This window comes from Branchiostoma floridae, chromosome 12, assembly GCF_000003815.2.
Source record: "Branchiostoma floridae strain S238N-H82 chromosome 12, Bfl_VNyyK, whole genome shotgun sequence".
In the NCBI taxonomy this organism is placed as follows: Eukaryota; Metazoa; Chordata; class Leptocardii; order Amphioxiformes; family Branchiostomatidae; genus Branchiostoma; species Branchiostoma floridae.
This window is the reverse complement of record NC_049990.1, coordinates 15,499,541-15,521,082: the sequence shown is the minus strand read 5'-3', so window position 1 is coordinate 15,521,082 and position 21,542 is coordinate 15,499,541. Positions and strand designations below refer to the sequence as shown.

General features: G+C 37.9%; 1 protein-coding gene across 2 annotated transcripts; it reads left to right on the top strand.

Annotated features, from left to right (window-relative positions):
* Window positions 1-1,287: 1,287 nt before the first annotated feature.
* LOC118428208 (profilin-1B-like) lies at window positions 1,288-21,504 on the top strand. 2 transcript variants are annotated; one of them, XM_035838214.1, is made up of 4 exons: window positions 1,288-1,537; window positions 10,758-10,827; window positions 11,791-11,928; window positions 12,354-15,833. In XM_035838214.1, the coding sequence occupies exons 1-4, from the start codon at window positions 1,427-1,429 to the stop codon at window positions 12,449-12,451; spliced, it is 417 nt and encodes a 138-aa protein (XP_035694107.1). In that variant the 5' UTR covers window positions 1,288-1,426; the 3' UTR covers window positions 12,452-15,833. The 2 variants fall into 2 exon arrangements, with proteins under 2 accessions (XP_035694107.1, XP_035694108.1); XM_035838215.1 differs by lacking the exons at window positions 11,791-11,928; window positions 12,354-15,833 and adding exons at window positions 17,347-17,460; window positions 20,557-21,504 and having other exon boundaries at window positions 1,291-1,537.
* Window positions 21,505-21,542: the final 38 nt, after the last annotated feature.

Below are 21,542 nucleotides of genomic sequence, written 5' to 3'. Positions count from 1 at the left end.
TTACATGCCCGTAGCCAGGGGGGGTTCTGAAGAACCCCCCACATGCTCAAAAGGTCCGCTTTTTTAGGCTCGAAGGTCCACTTTTTCATGTCCAAGATTTTTTTCCAAAGGCATGACTTATTTGCATTTTTCACTGATAGACATTTCAGTCAATCTTAGTGAGTCTATCAGTAAAATTTGCCCCAGAAAGTGCAGGAAATGGCTTTTCAGAGGGTCCAGATTTCAAAATTTCCCCGGACCTCCATTGCGATGCTTCGCGCCTTTTGTTTCGGACATGGTGAAAATATGTCGAGGGAGTTGGCCACAAAGACTTATGCCAAAAGCCTTGTCTTTTAATAGAAATTCCATTAAACTTCGCCAGCGATATTTGCCCGTCAAAATGCAGGAAATGACGTTTCAGAGGGTCAAAATTTCAATTTTTCCGGGGGAGCATGCCCCCCTCATATGTAGGTAGCTCACGCCTTCGGTGGTCCAGCAAGCACTTAAAAGAACCCCCCAACCAAAATTCTGGCTACGGGCATGTGTTACCGTATCACATTCAACTGACATAATTGTGTTAGAGAAATTCCATTTCAGTCATTTTTTGGGACTTAATACACAACTTAATACACAAATCTTGCAGAATACAATGAGAGATAATATCAATATGCCATGATAATTTGACATGGGAATGTTGCAAAAACGTAATAAAAATGCAAGCTACATATCAATTACACAGCTTCACAGAAAGAGAAATGCTGATTTTCGCTTTTCAACTACCACCATTTAAACTTTATTTTAAATTGTGCAAGGAGCTTTTATCAAGCTCCTTGGATTGTGTGAGCCCAGTTTTTTTTTCTTCTAATACTCAGATCACCCCTCAGAAAATCTCTTGGTTCAGTCCAATTTCCTAGACTGGACCCATGCATCACCTTGTTATAACTACAAATTGAATTAAACGATTTCAACCTGGGTACTAAAGAATAGTTCGTGTGCGTACAGGAGATCTATCATCCATTCATGTGGGAATAGCTTCTAACATTTTGAAGATGCTGAGGCAAAGGAGGAGATGATCATCATCATGAAGACAGCCAATGGGGGAAGCCCTCTGTGGTGATTACCGGTGTGGCTTAAATATCAGTGCGCTTTTTACTACACTTTTCTTTTTTAGACGAACAATGCATCATTGTAGGAAAAGATGACATAGATAGAACATATAATTTATTTTCCTTCACAAAAATGTTGTGATAGTCTATATTTCAGGGCATACGTTATCTTTATCTTGTCCTGGATGAAAGTAGTTCCTAAGCCAATTTGCTTACTCTACCACGTGACCTGCCACCACCCGACGTTTCGGTGCGGTCTTCCTGGTTGGAAAGAAGTGCACGCCGAAGTATCTTCTAGAAGGAAATATAAAGAGGGTAAAGAAAAGGAAAACACATTCACCATGAGCTGGCAGAGCTACATCGACCAATCTTTGTTGGGAACCGGGCAGGTTGCGAAGGCCGCCATCCACGGCATGGACGGGAGCGCATGGGCGACGAGCAAGGGCTTCAAGGTGAGTGACAGCAGCGGGCGCTCGCGCCTTCCCCGCCCCAGGGCCTCTAGCAGTCCACTCGGGGACCGTTACATTCCCTCCTATAGCGTCCTACAATTAATATTTACGTCAAATTATTTTATTAAGCTACAGTAGAATAAACTTTGAGAGAAAAGTTCACCGTAATTGACCAAAATTTCTCGTTTGAGGGAAAAATGTGAAAATTCGGCCAATGTCAGACGATTCATAGTAGATATTTCCCATTCAACATGGCGCCCGAGAAATTGCACGAGCCGGCATGAGGCCACGTGAGGGAACTGTCGTCTGATTTATCCTCTTTAGATGGACCCTATGTTCTTCTAAACAGTAAAGAACAGGCTACGGAAGAAATGCCGCATCGACTGAGAAGGATGCAGCAAAGGGGATCGACCTAGGCGATATTTCTTCTTACCCAGACATGTCAGCTAAATGTCACGCCCGTCCGTCTGTCAAAGACGAAAAATGTCGCGATTTTCGCAACGATCCCTCCAAAATGCATGTATTTATTTTACGTGAATGAAATAAATATAGATTCTTGAGCAAATGATACATTACTGCAATGTGTTAGCATGTAGTGTATTTCCTGTATGAGTGTATCGGAATTTTACGCCTGCATATATTTTTATGGCGGATTTCGTTGTGAGGGAGGGCTTTTGTGGGTTGGAACATGGGCTTAGAGGGAACGCGCGAATTTGTAGTAATACATTTTCGACACGGTAGGGATATAAGATTAGTGTGCAAATTCCCTTACTCAATCTGGCGATAGAATGAAAAAAATCAGTGACGTCCATTTTATGTGTCAGACTTAGAAGCAGAGGTCATTGCACTGGATTTCAGTGTTAGTCATTATTACGTGAACATATTAATGAGCTTACTATCGCCTAGAGGCACTGACTCATGAATATTTCCATATGGTATAACGTTACCTCTCCTCCCAAAAAATGAATGAAGACCTTTATATTGTTAATATTTGTGGTACATGTAATGATGTATACTGGTCACAAAAAAACAAGGTCAAGAAAAAATAGTATTCAAGCACATAGGTAGAAGCTACAATACAGGAGTTTAGTGTGTATTTTTTACTTATTACTTCTTTGCAATGATGGAAGTGTAAGAACATAAAAATTTCTTATGGATGGTCTGCAAAAGCGTTATCACATAAGATATGTAAATTTGTCTATATTTTGTCTTAGGTACTTATCTTTTTTGTTTCCCATTTTTAAAATGTACATTTCTTGCTTAGCCACATAAGGAACAACAGAGTTACTTCCTGGTAGAAAAACTCTACTCTAGACTCTCACTTAGGCTATCTCCCATTTTAGAGAAGAGAGGAGTCTAGAATATACTCTAATAGAATAGACATTTTTTCTCAGGAGGAAGCCATGTATGGCCATGTGTGAATAGGATAAACACTCAGCTTTTGTTACCCAGTGGGGCTTGACAAGCTGATGATCCCAAGTCTTTTGTTCTGCAAACAAGCCCTGCTGATTCCTATCACTTCATGATAGACTACTTAGGAGCTTAGAGATGCTTATCTCAAGACTGGTGTGTTCAAGGATTTTTAGAAGTGTCTCACTTTCACTGGTGAATCAAATACCAGAAAGAAGAAATGCTGATGAGGAAAATAAGATATTTGATAAATAGGAAATGTACCCTTGAATTGAAGTTGCGATTACAAAAAACAGAACCAATTTGACACTGTTTTGATTTGTTTGCACATTGCTATATGTCTATGACTTACAAGTAGACAAGTTCCCACTGACTACAAAACTGCTTATATTACGAAGAGATTACCTCATTTCAGTTAACATTCATACAACATGCCAAGAACGTGCTGATAATGTGCATGTAGCATGTTCAGACGTGTTTGAATGTTAACGGAAATGATGTTATCTCCCATGCAATGCAGGCAGTTTTTGTAATCCATACAACTTGTATTACAAGTGTGAAACTGACTTTGTCTATTGTCCTACACAGTGATTCTTAAGGACAACTTTCCATTCATGTCTAAATTAAAACTATAGTTTGTATATATTGATGTTTATAACAACTCAATGCAAAATTTTACATTCCATGAACATCCTTACACTGGCACTTTGTAAGTTATAAACTGACAATCATTTTGTGATTTTGTCATATCTTGCAAGCTGTTGATATGGTGCCTAAATTGAATATCTAGTGGATACTTGCATTCCTTCTTTTCCTTGGGTCAGGGCCTCCATTAGTTTGGATCTTCCCCACTGGCATGTCCTGCAATAGCTCTTCAAGAGCTTCAATGGTTGATAAGATTACCATGGGGAGTGTCATTAAACAGGCAAAGCAGGAACATCAGTAGCAATTTGTTCCATTTCAATTTGTCCTCCCCACTGTTCAGGTCTCCTTAATGGCATCCTGCTATGTCTTCTGCATAGATAACAGAAAATATTTAGTGCTTACTTGTTTGTAGGCGTTGATATCAATTTGAAAAGTCATTTCTTTAATAGAATCTTGATAAGAGTTGAGTAATACAAGCAATGCTCATAAATTCCAGATTACTCTAGCTATAATATTATTCTTTCTTTTCAAGATTGGTAGAAAAAATATGATTGTATCTTTACTTTGTACGAGTAGTTGTTTCTATTATCTCAGGCATGTTGTAATCTTTCTGGAGTGCTGCAATTTGGAAAAGAAATTGCTTGTCTTGTATTAGCTTGATCCCTGCTATTACCCTGTTTATATAGCATGTCTTGTATGCAAATTTGTATAGCGCCGTTACGCATAGATTGATCCTTAGTAAACTTTCCTGAGATAAGAAAATGCTGGGAGTTGAGATAAGACAACGGAATTGCCCCAGTGAAGGCCTGCAATAGTATGATTCAGGTATCTATGTATATATTCCGCAGTGAACTCCTTATCCATCAGTAGATTTATTATGGTTCAATTTTTAAAAAAAATCAAATCAAGGATGGATGTTTGAAGTTAAGCGAGTTAAGTATGAACAAGTAGCAAATTTGCTACAACACAAGCTGGGTAATCACATATTGCAATATTCCTAGCCCTGCTGAGTAAGTGAAATTTTTCTCTGTTTTCAGACTTTAGAATTTTGCTGTTGCCAGGTAGTGTCTCAATTTTGTATATGACCTAGTCAAGAAATCTTCATGATTTATGAAATGACCTGTATGATTTATGCTGCTACGTGCATAATTCATGGAGGTTTATGATTTATGATGAAGCTACTTAATTTATTATTGTGACTGAAAATGTCATTTTGTGTCTTTTCTACCCCTTTGTTTTCATTCTCTTGTATATACTTCATGTCAACGTGTTATTCCATACAAGTTGCAGACTTGAAAGGCTTACATAAGTCAGGCATTTCTGGGAAATGTTTGGGACTTGTGGCTAATAAGGTTATGTCAATAGGAGATCTAGATTAGAGATGTGTGCTCTGAGCCAGGATAGGGCTGGATAGCAGTCAGGAAAGAACGCAACTTGATCAGTCTTTGTTCCATATCAAATACTAGGCATTCATAGAGACTAGACAACTTCCTGGACATTCATCGCAAAAAAAGAGTCATAGAGAAATGAAACGGAACTGCTGAGCATAACCATGATGGCAATGATAACGTCACAGGAAAAATCAATGTAGTCATCAGTACTCTGTCAGTATTCATTTCAGTTTGCAGTCAAAGCTTTTTTATGTACTTGTCATCACTTTGTAAAGTTAAATGGCTAAATGGGAAAAAGGTTATACAGACCATAAACTTATCAAATGCTCAGCCTATGCAAAGATTCATGACTAGTCTTCCTTTGATAATCCAAATTCTGATGTATTTCATATTAAAAAAATCTTTGAAACAAGAAATACTGTGGTGTATACGTTTATAAGCACCCTGACATTATATAACCCTGTACTTGTTAGTTTCATTTCCTTTGACATATCAATATAAGATTTCAACATTGCAAAAAGCAATAAAAGCACTACAACACTAGTTATGTCAGACATACAGTTGAAGCCAATAGTCAATAACGGTGGCAGGGCAATATTCTGTATAGTGCAGCTGATGTCTCAGGGCTTCACACTGGTTATTTGTTAAGTGGCCTGTTATCTGTCTTGGAATTGAAGGAGACAGCATCGGCCCTCCCCGCTAGTCTCCAGAATAGCTTATCAGCCTTGAGCCCTGCTGTATACTAGTGCTGCAGTAATGTTTTATTAGATACAGTGTCTCCATTGTAAGCAGTGTTTTATACATAAAGTTTGGACTTGGGTCTGTCAAATTATATTTAAAGGCATGCCTGAAGAAGGAAGATACACAGGGATCATGGTTATAAACACTGGCGATAATACCAGATCTACTGACTAAGGTATCCCTGAAACTATGTCATGTATGGGATGAGTGACCTACTTTCTTGTCTCGCAACCTTGAAATATCCAGATGAAAAAGAAGCAATTTGATACAAAAAATGATATGTTTTAAAGTTATTGGAAAGGTAATGTTATCGCTTATATAATCAAAACTTCATTAAAAAGCATTCATCATCGCTTCATATGTATATCTAATTCTAACTTTTGATTAACACAATATTAGACATTTTAATGTCTAAAGACAAGGGCAAATAATTGTTATGATTGGCATGTTATGATTCATTCTTTACGATGGGTAAATATTACTTTGTAATAGAAAAATTTGGACAGGGAGCAATAGAGACTTAGTCATTTAAAGTGCATGTATTGCATATTGGTTAAGTTAAGTATCATGTATGACGCACACAGATATTGTTTGTGTCATCTTATATAATTGATGATCAATGCCAGGTTGGGAATTTGTGGTTTACTTGTCAAGCATAATCAGGAAACCACCATGTGTGTCAGCAAGACAGATGAATATTGTGTTATAATTGCAAAGTGCTCAAGATATTGTACAATATTGGATAACATTGTTATGGTTTGCTAAATCTGAACATTATTTGTAGTTGACTCAAATATCATGGCAGCAGAAAGTCGTTTTGTTTTTCTTATACTTACAGGCATGGGAGGTTTCTATATTGGTACAGTATGCCTAGAAATTCCGATAACCTCCTACATGTACCATATGTATGGATACGCGGTATGGCATAGAATCTAAAGCAGATTTCCTGACATCGTGTTGTATTGGGGAACGGGTTTTCTTAAAAATCTGCGCGCGGGTTAAAAATCTGCGCGTTAACAAATTAAGTTGTGCATTGATAAATTCTTAGTCAGAAATATGTGACCCCATTATATGATTTTCCATCTGTTACCTGAATTTTTGGTTTGAAAAGCCCCTAATTTTTGGGTCCCTTGGGAATAGGTTAATTTGCATATCCAGAAGATTTCAAAGTCACTTGAATTTGACACAAATACATGGAAAAATTACTAATGTGAGGCTTTTCTCCAATCTACAAGCTTCATTTCAGCTTTTCTCAAGCAGATTGTTTCACATGCAAATTTCAACCTTTGTTGCGCGTTAAAACCTAACATTTGAAAATCACTTTAAAACTCCTGGAATATTTACAGAAAGGGATATTGTACTCTAGAATGCAACAGTATGATGCTTAATTTTATTCCGTGTTATCATCTTCAAGCTTTTAAGTTAAAAACGGCAAAAAAGTTTTCAAATCCCGAGGGAATCAGCTAATTTGCATATTTCAACGCGCAGTTTTTTAACGCGCAAATTTTAACGCGCACAAAACCCCAACCCGTTGTATTGTAGTCATCCAATGTCTCGCCCACAACCTGTGACATTTTTCTACATTCTTCAAGTTCTCACTGCGGTAGACGGGGACATCACGTCTGTATTGACAGCCAGGAATTAGGAATTTAAGTGGGTGTAGCTTGTATGTATACAGGAAAGGTTGACGCCACCAAAGTGAATTCCTAACACATTTCAGTAGGCAGATATGCTTTGTGTGAAATCACTGTGTAAGATTAAGGCATGCACACCAACATATATAGTTAGCCATTCTTTTTGAGTGTCAACATCCCCATTGCAGCAATTTACTATTTGAAATGGGTGCAAAGAAATTTTTTGGTACATGTATTACTATTAGATTGCTGTTTGTCCTTCAAGTGATTACTTAGCTAACTGTGCAGTGTCCAGTAGTTGTATCAAATAGATTTGCATTTCAAGTGGGATATGACAACATGTAAAACATTTCTTCCTGTGAATCAGCCTGTTGTCCATAGTCATTTGAGTGGGTGTAAATACAAGTTAGCATGGGTATCTGTGATACTGTTAGTGATGATAGTAACATTACATGAAAACATTGTTTGACATAACCAATTACATTGCTTCAGCCTTATTGATGTTGCCATAAAGGTAAGAGTATGATACTTGTAGTCAAAGAACAAATTTGTAGTGATCACCTGTCTGTTGCAAATGAGTCCTACCCCAGACATTTTAGTGCCATCCTGAGACACTAACGGGTTTACAGGTCCGATTATTGATTTTCATCGTCATGACAACACGGTTCATCAAATCAGCACATTAGGGGAAACTTAAGGGCGTGATTGTCCCACCAATCAAAGGCCCTTCTCCCCGCACCACTGATTCTAAGTGGAGCTTGCAAAATTGTATTGGGTGTTTTGGGAGCTGTTTATGCTTTGAATTATGGATGGGGATGGCAAGATAATTTCATACCCTACTGAGGGCAAATTCAGGGCCTGTCATAGTCTATAGGGACATTGGTGGTCAAGTGTTCAGTTAACAAGCATGTATCCAGATGTAATGCGCATAGAGTAGTCGATAGCCAGATACCTAAATGTATTATAGGTGCTGTCGTCTTTGGTTGTAATATTGCATCAGGGTAACCGCCCTTGGACACAATTTTTCAAATCTGAAATTCTTGAAGGCCTAGTTTTAGAAAAGCTGAGGACTTCTAGTTCTAGATTTCTTTTCTCTTTGGACATTATTCATGATCACAACCTCTTCATATGTCCGTATATCATGTATAATTTTTGTAGGCTGAAACACACAACTGCAACCATAGCCAATGTTATGTCTATTATATATAACAGCCTGGCAACCTCAGCTTTCAGCTGCAGTATATCAATGGCCTTGGAGAATCTGAAGTATTTACAGTTGGCACACTGTTACAACTATGGTATGCAGAACAGTCATGTTGAAAACAGGTAGACATGCACTTGTGTCACAAGTGGAAGATAAACTGTTCAGGGGGTACAGGTGTTCCAGAGTAAAGTGTGTGGGAGGGCTATTTGCTATGCTATTGAAGCCAGTATTACCTTTATATTCTATAATCGAAACAAGCTTAGCCACGCATGAAAAAGCTGGGAATGCCCACCTGCAATTTTCGAAAAAAGATGTCAAGATTTCAGATAGTAGTGCCTGGTAAGAGCAATGACTGCGAGAGTGCTCAGGTCTATTGTATAATGTAGCAATCCAAGTCAAATCAAGTGGAAAACGGTAGGCTTTTTATTAGGATAGGAGTCATTGCAGAAAAAATATAAGAGGTATTCCAAGCCATTGGTCATTTCATGGTCAATATCATGCATAGTTAACTTAAGGTTTAGCATAGTTGCAAAGCTACAGTATCAAATAGAACCCATTTTTGCCTGGCATGTTGCTTCCGTCTTTTAATTTACGTTTTTTTCAGCAAAATTAATATTCAGTGTGAGTAACATTTGATTAGCATTGATGCCTATGTCAATAATTTTTCTCAAGTCATCAGTCACTAATTGATTTCATACATTTATACATAAGACAGTCTATGAGGGCTATGAATATGCAAAGATGATGTTTCATATTTACTGTTTGCTACATAAAAATACCAAAAAAAGTATAAAGGTAAAAGACTATTCCATCTGTATCAATTGTGCATATAAAAAAATGTCAGTTGATTACTGTTAAGCTTTCTCTCATTCGTAAGCTAGCCCAAAGGTAACATATTGTTTCCAACTTAAACTTCATCGAAAATTTAGACAATAGAATTGAACCATTCCACAAGCCTACAAATTTTCTATCATTAATGACGTACTAGATTTAAATCAAGGTTGTGATGCCCTTTGTTAGGGTATAGGTGCTTGGTCGCTATGATATCAGGTATGAAACCTATGGCTAGTATAAACCGAATGCTTCCCCTTCGTGTGAGAAGTAATCAGTGCACAGCTTATGAACAGGGTAAAGCCTACCCAAGCAATTGACCTCCTCTGAAGATGAGGTGTTCCCGAGGGTAGGTACTAATGATGCACATCCTGACTTATCCTGGATAGTCACTGAAACATAAGTGTATGAGGTTGTGTCTGTATGCAATGTTAAATACTATATATAGGTTTATGTGTCCAAAGAGAGATCATATGTAACAGTTTAACTCTGATGTAACGTTGACCAAAGAGGACTCGGCAGCTCTATAATAGGAATAGGTTTTGATAGTAGGCTATGTACGGTATGCGCATTTCGTTCTGGGAATTTGCGCTCCTGGATATGGGTCAGGCTTGGTGGGAATACGAGCAATCAGGGATGGGAAGTTGAGTTCATGGTGGGGTACACAGTCAAGTCTATCAGTTAATACAATCTCAGGGCTGGAAATACCACCTGATGTGTGCATGTACAGATTTGTACAGAAAACAGGTATCTCTGTTGTTTAGTTGCACCTCAAACCTGCACCAGTCCAGGTTTGCCCAAAAAACTATTTTGAACCCTGAAACCCTGAATTAAAAATATGCGTACCAGCTAATAGATGTACTGCCTTAGAATTGGGTAATGTGTGATCATCATGATTGATTTGGGTATGTGGAAACTGGAATAGAACAACACAGCCAGGAAAAATGTCTACAGGGAAAAAGTTGATCTACAAACAGAAAATGATGTCAAGTAGGAACATTTTCACCCTCCCCATCGGTGGATAGAGTAAATACAAATAGGGTTCTGTAGTGCCTTAAGATATTCACCTCACACGCAGCACTCAAGAACATTCTGCCAATAGATATATCTGTCTCAGGCAAATGGGCTACATGGAGAGCATGCAAGTGTAGTGAGTGTGAGCACAATGGTGCAGACGTGCCATTGTGCATATTGAAATTGTAGAGAGATAACTCTGAATATTATATACTTACCTTCTCTATATGTGTGTATTTGTTTTATGCAAAGAAATGATACATTTTATGAAATTCAGAAACTTGGCTGTAGAAAATGTACGGAATGTTACTGTGATACTAACACACAATATTGTTTCTTTTATTTTCCTGCAGGTCACTTCAGATCAAGTACTGAAAATAGTCAATGCCTTCAACACGGGCACCCTAGCCGAATTCTACACATGTAAGTAATAATCAATGTGTCGGGCTAGAATGTCCTGAAGAAAGAAAAAAGATCATAGTCTTTGATAATTGCTCTTGCAGAAAGGTTTCTTTAGAGACATGATAATTATGATGATCAGTATGGTTACAGAAAGTGTAAGTTTAAAGCATGTCAATGCCTGTCAGCTCTTTGACAAGAAAAGTGGTAGCTGTAGGCTAGATAGAAAATGTTGTTCATAGCTTCCTCTACACAACAGATCCAAACATTTATAGCAGTGAGATAGCTTGTCATAAGTCTACTGATAACTTCACTTGGAGGTACGCCTGCTTCCAGTCCCAGACACAAACACAGATTTTGACAAAAATGCAAACTGAGTCCGGCTTCCACAGTGCTGAAGTAGTGGGCAAAATGCAACCAGAGCATTCCTCCATTTTGCGGTTTTTGCACGTAGCTGCATGACAGACGCTGGTAGGTTCCCACTTGACAAGACGTATATGTCAGCCTGTTGGCTGCACATGTTGCAAAAAAAAAAAGTTGGCTGGACATGTTGCAAAAAGTTGTACATTTGTACATTGCAAGTTTTTAATTTTCGTTTACAAAATTTTTGAATAGTTTTAACACAAGCTTGTAACACATTCATACATGTAGAACTAATACCAAGAAGTTGCCAACAATAAATATTCTAATAAACAAGTTCATACATATCATAAACAGATTAATACCTGTTGGAAATGTTCGTGACATCTTATGACTTCGAAAGCAATGTTGTGTCAGATGTTTGGAGTTTGGAGCAAGTTCAGTTTTACAGTGACATTTTGTATCTCCTTTCAAAGAAATTTGCAGTACAGTTAGAAACCAGTTTAGTTGAGGAGTTCAACACCCCAAGACTGTTGTCTGAGGCAAATATCTTGTTTTTATGATGTTCCGACTTTGCATTTATTCTTGTCTTCTACTAACTATATGTTGGCTTTCTTTTCCTTGCAGCTGGCATGTATATAGGTACAGAAACGACTGAAAGTGGAACAGAGCAGGAGATCAAATACAAGTTTATAAAGCAGAATGGTAAGGCATTCTATGTCAAAGAAGGCGACACGGGAGCATGCATCTTCAAGACAAACACGTGTAAGTATTACAGATCTCTTTTTTGTTTTTGTCTTATTTGATTTGCATAACCAGTAAACTGCTGTTAAGCATATACAATGAGTACAGTCTATATAAGACCAGACTGTAGATTTAGCCATGCTTTCCTTAGTGTATGTCTCGACATATTGAATTCTTAATTCGTATTTGATCATGTACTCTCCAAAGCAAAAATGATTGAGACAAAGATCAGCATATATAGTGCTTTATTTCTGCAAACTATACCAAACAACAAAAAGCATGCAGATGACTCTTGTTCATCTGTGACGGTCATTAACATTGTTGAGGTTTCAAACACTCTTTCCGTACTTACCAACATATACTCAAATCAACATTTCCTAAGGAAAAGTGCAAAAAAATCTCTACAAGATGTTGATATGGTAACATCTATCTCTGTTGGATTTCAGGTTTGATCATCGCTGTGTATGAAGATGGCATGCAGGCAGGCAACTGCAATGATGTAGTGGAAAAACTGGGGGAATACCTCTTGGAGTGCAACTTCTAGGCATCCACCTTCTGTGCTGCTGCTCTTTTCTGTTCCAGCCTCTAAACACTGACTAGGATATTTCTATATATGACCAAAAAAAAAAGAAAAAAAATGGAAGCCATGAATGTTAACCTGGTTAGCCTTGTTGCAGTCCCTCAAAGTGATCTGTACTAGACACCCCTAGTCTGAACTAAACTAGTCTAAAACTGCTGCTGTAACAAGGTGAAAACAGTACCTGTGCATTTTACAGGTGTAGGCAAACCCTAATTATCCAGGTTACTGATAGAATTTATACATAGAAAACAATGGATGAAAATGGATACCAACTGGTCCAGATGAGTGGTAAAGAGAGAATGGCAACTAGGGTTCATAGTTGGGGTGTTTAGGACACGATTCTTAGTCTAGGGATGTAAAATAGCCTTGAAGTTCAACTAGAATTAATTCCACTGCTTTCTATCATTCCTGTGGACAACAACCTTTTAGAAGTGAGTAGAGTAGATGTGTTAGATATAGGGTGGTCCACTGTGCTGGGAGTAACAGGTGTAGAAACCATGAATCCAGAACCCTTAATGCTACGTTTGTATGTGTCTGTGAGAAAAAAAACTGGTGTCTTTGCATAGAGATACACCATGTGTTTGCCTTTTTAACCTGCACTGTTAAACAATGTTGTGTATCATAGATTATTTTATTCAAACATTGAATATTTTGTATTAGCTTTACCCATAGAGCATACGGTTTGGGTAGTACCTATACTGGTAGCGTTACTTCATTCTGTGTTTTCCTTGCTTATTGTTATACGATAAGCATTTTGCTACTTTGTTGTTGGTAAAATTCATGTTACAGTATTTTATTTTTCTGTGTCAAGGTCCTTTGTTGATGTAATCGGTACATTTTATACTTTCCAAGTATCAAAAAGTTAATGAGATAAGTTGTCACAGTGCACAAGGATTGCTTGTCTTAAATTTTTATATTCAAGGTATCATATGCGCATTTATTGTAAGATACCAGTTTTCTTAAGCAGTTGAAAACGGCTACAGTGTGCATTTTATGGACAGTAAGAGAATGGTTTCCGTGTTTGATAGTTACGCGAATGAAACAGAAGAAAACAAACCTTCCCATACATGTGGCATTGATATGACTTCCTCTTCAAGTTGTTGCATTTCCTATATCTTCATCTTTTTTCTCTAAGGCAACTCTTCGTAGAAGCATTCCAGTCTTTCCTCTCTGTGTTCTTTATAGTTATCTTTAAATGCATTCCAGCACTAATGTAGACTTACTGGAATTAGTAAGACACAATAATGCAAGTTCCCACATGATAGAGAGTTAACTGTGAAGTCATCGTTGTTGTACACATAGAAGTGTTTGCAAGGCTTATGATGTAAGCCAATTTGTATGGTGCTTGTCCTTGTCCCTGTAACCCCTGTACAGTTGAAACTCATCAAATCACAATGGCACAACAATTCAATCTCCGCATTTCAGAAGAGAAAAAGAATCCTTGTCCATTTTTTAGTCTGTTTCGGAAGAAGGCAAAATTGCAAAATATTCTTGGACCACTTTTTTCTTTGTTTTACTTACAAAAATGACAATTAGATCTGAAGTTGCCAAAAGCTCTGTTGCAATGAGAAGTAAAATGACCAATACAGTAGAATTATGATGTGGCCGTTACATTTCCTAAGTAGAGACTTTAAACTGATAGTTGTAGAAAACTGCCCAATGTTAGTATTATACCGAAACGTGCAGCAATTTAGAATGTTTCTCTTATATTTGTTGTGCCATTTTAGCGCTAAACTCATATTGGAAAAAGTAACTTTCTTTCAGACCGCTCAGCAAAATTACATGGTAGCTCAAGAAATGACCACTACATGTACATGTCTTAAAGTGATCATTACAAAAACTACAATAACGTAAAGTATAAATCATGTTTAAAATCTTACTGAAAAACACACCCAGTAAACAGTTTAAACTGAATCTTTCTTCAATCGAAGAGTGAAAAGCTAAATTCAACTTACTCTGCTATTAAATGTTGTTTTGTGCAAAACTTAAACAAAAGAGGTGACCTTTTCCATTGCTATATTAAATGTATCAATAATTCATATCAGTTTAATCCTATGTTTTTTTATAATTTTACGATTACAAACAAAAATGCACAGTTTGTAGTGGAACAATTCATAACCATCATGTTGATTTTGGTATCACATTTCTGGTTTGTCCTTCCATGATAAAAACATTTAATGAAACATTAACATTAAGCCATGCTTCCATGTCTCAGAAAGTTGGCCAATGGGTCAGGCAATCGGGCAGTGTTATCTTACTCCAAATTTTAATGAAAAATCTAACAACTGAGCAAGTGATATGTTGTGGCCGTAGTAGATAAGCAAAGTTCGCTGAGAGGGTCATGCTTTTCATGATGCCGATTTTAATCCAACAATATTTCTATGGGTAGCTTGGTCTTGGCGTAGTTGTTAAAAGCAAGGCCCTGTGATCTACAACATGCTGTCAGAGATTTTTAAAAAATACATGTAAAGAAAAAGTAGGGATAAATGATAAGTTGTCTTTCTAGAAGTTATGTTGGAATCCTTTGTAATCCAATGGTATAAAACTATGAATATGAGTTATATATTTACTGTTGAATTCATAGTCACTTATTGTAACCCTATGCAGCTTACCTTGTGTTAGACTTAAGTGGAAAAATTATGACAGCTGCTTATCCAACTATATTTCTTGTTTGACTCATATTACAGTTTTTAGAGTATCAAACCTAATATAAAAGTGTTGCACAAGCTTTTATTAGTCCTCTTATTGAGCAATATATATATGTTTTACGATATAGTTTATTATTTTGTTTAAATATGTATGAAGAGAAGTTGTATTTCAGTTCCGTGCCAAAGTAGTTGAGAGAGAACTGCATTATATGCAGAACCTGAAAACATGTGAACTGGGCTAGACATTGGTTAGTTCTGGGGACAGCCACTACTACACTGATCCAGCATGATACAAGGGCACGGCTATATTTTCATCATGTTTAAGAAGTTTGTCTAAGAATTTGACATTCCCTAAACCAATTGTGGAAGAAAAAGTTCTTGCATCATCCATTTTAAAGCAAGCTTTTAATGAGTGGCATTGTCTGTTCTGTAGTTACCATGGTCCGAAAGCTAGAAACAAAAATTTTAGTTCTAAAACTGAAGCCTTCTGTGCCACTTCGAATGCACTGTAAAAATAGGACGTCAAATTGGTCTTAAATACCAACCCCAGAATGTAGCCAGTCCGGCCCAGGTGGTTCGATTAACCTGTCCTGTAGTTTTAAACCTATTGATAGCCTCACCTATCCCTACAATACTGTAGCTTCAAAGCCAGATCTGTCACTGAGCCCACTGCAAGGAAAAACTGTAGGTCTGTTCTATTCACAAGTCTCTGTTGTCTCTTCATTGTGTGATTGGTTGGAATGAATGAATGAAAGGGAGGACTTAAGCACAGATTGTGAAGCAGGTGCTATTTTCTTAAAGGCTACATTTTTATGAATACAAAATCAACCAAATTAGTAAAATTTCCCCAAAGATTAACCAGGATATTTTTGTTTATGATCCAGTAACTGAATAGCTTCCCATGCGGATCCATATTGGCATGATGGGAATAATACATACTAAAGCTACAGGTCGATTTTGGGCTTAAAGCAGGAAGAGAATTACGTTAGGCCACACCAATTTAATTTCTTGGTTCATAAAAAATATGGAGCGAGAGGGCGAAATAAAAATAAAAATTGTAAAATGGTTGGGGTAAAGGTAACGACTAATCCAAAACATAAAGAAAAAAAGTTTTCAGCTTGAAAAAAGTACAAAAACACTATTATTGTACAGTAACAGCACCTGTACCCACACTTTAAGGAGCTTATAATATAAAGGCCAATTTGCTACACCAGAAAGTTGGTGAATGGCTTCATTAATGGTGAAAATTTGCTGAGTGGTAATTTTTATTTTTTTTTCCAAAAAATAGGAGCGAGCGAATCCGTGAACCAAGAAATTAAATTGGTGTGGCCTTATCAAGGCTAAAATTGAAGACCTACACTGTACATGTTAATTTTTTTTTGGATTAAAAAAAAAACATGCTTACCTCCAGAGTTGAGTCCCCCTAAAGAGAGTCGAATGCTTTACAATTATGTTTATGCAACACATAAAAGCTGTGTACTGGCAGAATGAAGGTAAGAAAGTATTGATGTACTATACTTTAGCGTAGAAAGTTCTTTGTTATTGTAATGCAAATATGGCCTCCCTCCTTTTTTATGTCCACAATTTTTTTATGAGTACACAGTACAAACCATGGATAGTGAGTGTGAGTGAGTAACATACTAACAAGCAGCTGATTACATACTAGGCCTTTAAGTTGTGGAGATTTCTCCGTAGAGAAAATGAAGTGTCCACTGTGTTTTTAAGTTTTGATAGTACTGTATGGTATAATGGAAACCTTGATTATAAGTTTGCTGTGAGTAGACACATTGGAAACAAGGAACTGCTAATTTAAAAATCTTAATAGATTGTAAAACGTACATTGTAGTATTGGGGGAGAAGTGAATGTCATCTTTGATGACAGGAATGCATTTAGTAGTTGGGGGTTAAGGTAGCAAGACAAACTGTTATACTGTAAATGCAGAAACTTTTGTGGTTGTTTAATGTTCGCGTTTTTTGCGATGGCCGCTTCACCGAGAATTTAAAACCTCTGCGAACAATTTTTCCATGGCAGTGAGAGACAACAGTGCATGGTGCTACCCCGAACTTAAAACCACCGCAAAAAGTCCCTTTTCCCGCTACCACGAAGTTAAATCACTGCATTGTCAGTGTTTCAAAAGTGTATTCAAATCTGTACTGTACATGTGTAGAAAAAGTCTAGTAAAGAGATGCTTGAAATGTGTGTTTTCATAGCTGGGCTCTTCATTGGTGAGGGGGACAACAAGTACAAGTTCCTGAGGCAGAACGAGAACTCCCTCTATGTGAAGAAGGGAGAAGCTGGTGCATGCATCTTCAAGACCAAGCAGTGTAAGTGTTGCAGTCAGTGTGAACTTAAACCCATCACACATACATACAGTCAAACCTGTCTATAGTGGTCACTCAAGGGACTGGAGAAATGTGGTCACTATAGACAGGTGGCCACTATAGAGAAAATGTTGATCAATTGACCATGAGCAAGCTACATATGATTTCAGTTACCACTAATCTTTCTCACCAAGTCACATTGTCTCCATCGGTAAATTCACCGACAAAGACTTGCACTTTAATGCTCAAAGCATGCATACCTTCTGCTACTGCCAAAATGACTTTGTCAGGAACTCCAAATCCTCGCGAACTACAATTTCAAACTCGGTGCAGGGTGACATAAGGCTGCAGTATGGTTGCAATATAGGCAGTGTTTCTGTATCAACGGGACTGGAAATCGTGTGGCCGTGGCCGCGTTGGACAGGTGGTCGCTAAGCCTATTTTTTAATCATTATGAATCCAAGGGACCGACAAAAAGTGGCCACTATGGCCAGGTGGCTGCTATGCAGAGATGGCCGCTAATACAGGTTTGACTGTACATACAGCCTCCCAAACTTCTCCAGACCATGGTTGGGAGTAGGGGTGGGTACTGGACCACTACGCTACAAAAATGGTAACTTTTTTCTTATTGGACCGGCCCTGAAAAACAACTTGAAAAAATCAGTGGACCAGGTGTTGGACCGATTCAAAATGAACAAGAGGCGTGTACAAAGATCTGTTTATTTTTGCGTGATCATAATGTTTTTTTTTATATGCTAGGTCGGTAAACAGTGATGCAGTGGTTAGCCTATACCCACAGAACCGACAAATCTTAAATTTGGTACCTGATGAAGACGTCTTGATGCTGAAAGAACTATAAAAGAGGGTCTGCATGCTCTTTTCCGTAAGGCGTAGGCAGGCCTTTTTAATTCCCGTAATTCGTAGGGTAAGCTATTTTATTTCACGTAATTCGTAGTGAGGATGGAAAATTTACCGTAAAGCGTAGCCAGTGTATTTCACGTAAGGCGTAATCTAGCCTAAAAATTTCATGTAAAGCGTAATTAAGCCTAAAAATTACCCGTAAATCGTAGCTGGCCTCCCAAATTTCGTAAGTCGAAACGTAGTCTATAGCTACCAATAAATTTAGTCCTTCAAAACACAGGAAATTGCGTTTCAGGGGATCAAGATTTCAAAATTTCGCCGGACCTCACTTGCGACTCCTTTCACCTTCGGCTTCGGTCATCGACATGGTAAAAATATGGTATATACCCTCAAAAATCTTCTTTTTTTTGCAAATAGAAATGTCATTGAAGTTAGCTTAGTCTGCCAGCAAAATTTACCATTCAGAATGCAGGAAATATCATTTTAGAGGGTCAAGATTTCAAACTTTCCATGGTCCTCCTTGTGCCGCCTCGCGCCTTTGGAACTCGAAATTCTGAAAATATGTTGGGGATGTGTTGGGGATGTGTGTCAACCTCAAAGATCTGTTTTGCTAATAGAAATTTGCCCATCAAAATGCACAAAATATCGTTTTATAGAGGGTCAAGATTTCAAAATTTAGCCGGATCTCCTTTGCCACTCTATTCACCTTCGGTCATCGACTTCGTAAAAAATATGTATCATGGCTGGGGGATGTGACGTGTCAACCTCAAACACATTTTTTACTGATAGAAATGTAATTTCACTTAGTTTTCTATAATAGCCAAAAAAACTGGCGTTTCAGGGGGGCAGGATTTCAAAATTTTCCCGGACTTTCCTTCGGCGCTCGACGTTGCAAAAATAAGTTGGCTGGCGTCACCCTCATAAGCTTACGCTGAACCCCTGGGACTCTTTAATTAGAAATGCCATTTAACTTAGCTTTGTTTGCCAGCGAAAATTTCCCTTCAAAATGCAGGGAATAGTGTTTCAGAGAGTTAAAATTTCAATCTTTCTTGCGGAGCACGACCCCGCCTCTGTCGAGTGTTGCCAGCCTTCCAGAATTTAGCGTAAACCGTTGTCAGCCTGTATGAATTTAGCGTAAAACGTTGCCTGCCTTCGTGAATTTAACGTAAAGCGTTGTCGACCGTCCCAAATTTAGCGTAAAGCGTAGTCAGGACCCCCCATGCAGACCCTCATAAAACGTTATGCCGGTACTGTTATCTTGCTCTTGAATATAAATGAGTCGCCTTATATGGACAACAAAAAAGGCATTTCTCTGATGGGCTGACAGTTAGAAGCCACGCCCCAAATAACCGTTTTACATAGCTGAAATGGCAGAGGCGATATCGTAAGGCATTGCCGCCATAGAATGAGAAAGTCACTCCCAACCCAGCACCAACTTTGGTTGGGAAGTGGCCGTAAGAAAAGTCATGGGAAGGTCCTGAATGTGTGATGGGATTTACAGTTATTGTACACTGTATGCTTTACCAGCTCAGCGATCAATACGAAGCATTGATCGCTGCGCTAGGTTTCCTCGCGGGAGAGTGTTAAAGCCAAGACTGACTTCTTGATTGATGTTGTAATTATATACAGGGATATGTTTATCTCTTGTTGCTATCAGCAAAGTATCTTCCCAACGTGTCAGTGTATTTTGGGTACATACATTGTTCAATGTTAGCTTCTTCCGATTGACTCATTGAAGCTTCCAACCTTTTTGTCAAATATGTGCGTATATATTGGAGCTTTGCGTTTTATGGGAATACTTTTCTTAGGACAGATCAGCCAATAAAATCACTCGATGACATCAGATTGACTAGTTTTAGACTAGAGTAGACACTTTTGATATTGTTTTTTACTTTGTCTGAATGTCTCATGCAATCAGCCCACGGGCAAGAATTTGCAATAAACATTATTATTGATGACATTATGCCATAATCATACCAAAGTTGTTGTAAGTATTCACTAATATTCATTGTCTCATAGAAACCTATAGTTCAGGAGTTAAAGGGGGACCCTCCAATTAAAGGCAACTTGAATGTTTATTACGATTTCAACACGAGTTGAACTATTGTAACCTATCCAACATTTTGAAGGCAGACCGTTTCTATATGGGGTTATTTTTTGGGACAATTTCGCTGATGTATTACAGGCAAGATTCTAAAGGTGTTCTCTCTCTCTCTCTTTTTTTTGAAAACAAAACAGGTTTGATCTTTGGGGTCTACAGTGAAGGCATGCAGCCTGGTAACTGCAACAACGTGGTGGAGAAACTCGGCGACTACCTCATCGGCAGCGGCTATTAGAAGCAATGTTGCAGATTTCAACCGTTTTCCTTAGGAAAACTGTTTTCCTACGCTGCAGTCTACACAATACACTGTACAAGAGAAAATATTATCTTGGGTTTAAGTTTGCAAATGCCATGCAGGTTTTGACTGCAAAGAAGTTAATGTTTGCAGTGGTTTGAACTAATTGCTGTGAAGATGTCACCAAGAAACAAAGTCACAAACATGAAACCACCACAAATGTTTTCATTTTTACAGTATCTCACAGGTTCTGCTAAACCAGACTAAGGTTTCCATATACATGTATCTGTGGCCTCAGACTAGCTGTCAGCCAATCAGAGAATCTGGTTCACCTAAAAGAACAGTAAGCAATTCTCTGATTGGCTGACAACTGGTGGTTAAAGGCCTTGTCCAGAAAAGTGGATACCTCAGCCCAGTTTAGCACAGCCTTAATGTGGTTTATTAAAAGGCCGCAGGCGAAGCTCAGCGGAAAACGATTTCAACAGTTCAGCACGTAGATGTGAATGTTGATAGCCATGTTGTTCAAGTGGTAAAAAGACAGTTACTTGTAAGTGTTAAGACGTCAACTTGAGAAACTAGAATCATCAGCTGCTGCACAACAGCACAAAGCAGACGTTTTCACCACTTTGTATACCCGACACACTTTTAAAAGTGTTGGATCTTTGGTTAAAATGTACACTGTTGAAACATACATCTCCGGTACATTTCATGTGAGACTGAGACAAAGCTTGTGTTGATCAGACATTACTTTTCTTGCATTAGAAAAGCAGGTGTTTCCTTCCCCATAGAAACAATTGTAGATGCTCAGATGTTATACTTGTGCATTAAAATTCAGTCACTGTTCTTGCTACGAGTCCAGTCTGTTTTATACATTCTGTGTTAAAAAGT

What these genes read in the sequence shown, in the direction of transcription:
- LOC118428208 (XM_035838214.1), top strand. Translation starts at nt 1,427, where the DNA reads ATGAGCTGGCAGAGCTACATCGACCAATCTTTGTTGGGAACCGGGCAG. An exon ending in CGACGAGCAAGGGCTTCAAG is followed by an intron (nt 1,538 to 10,757) that starts GTGAGTGACAGC and finishes ATTTTCCTGCAG; the next exon opens with GTCACTTCAGATCAAGTACT. An exon ending in CCTAGCCGAATTCTACACAT is followed by an intron (nt 10,828 to 11,790) that starts GTAAGTAATAAT and finishes TTTTCCTTGCAG; the next exon opens with CTGGCATGTATATAGGTACA.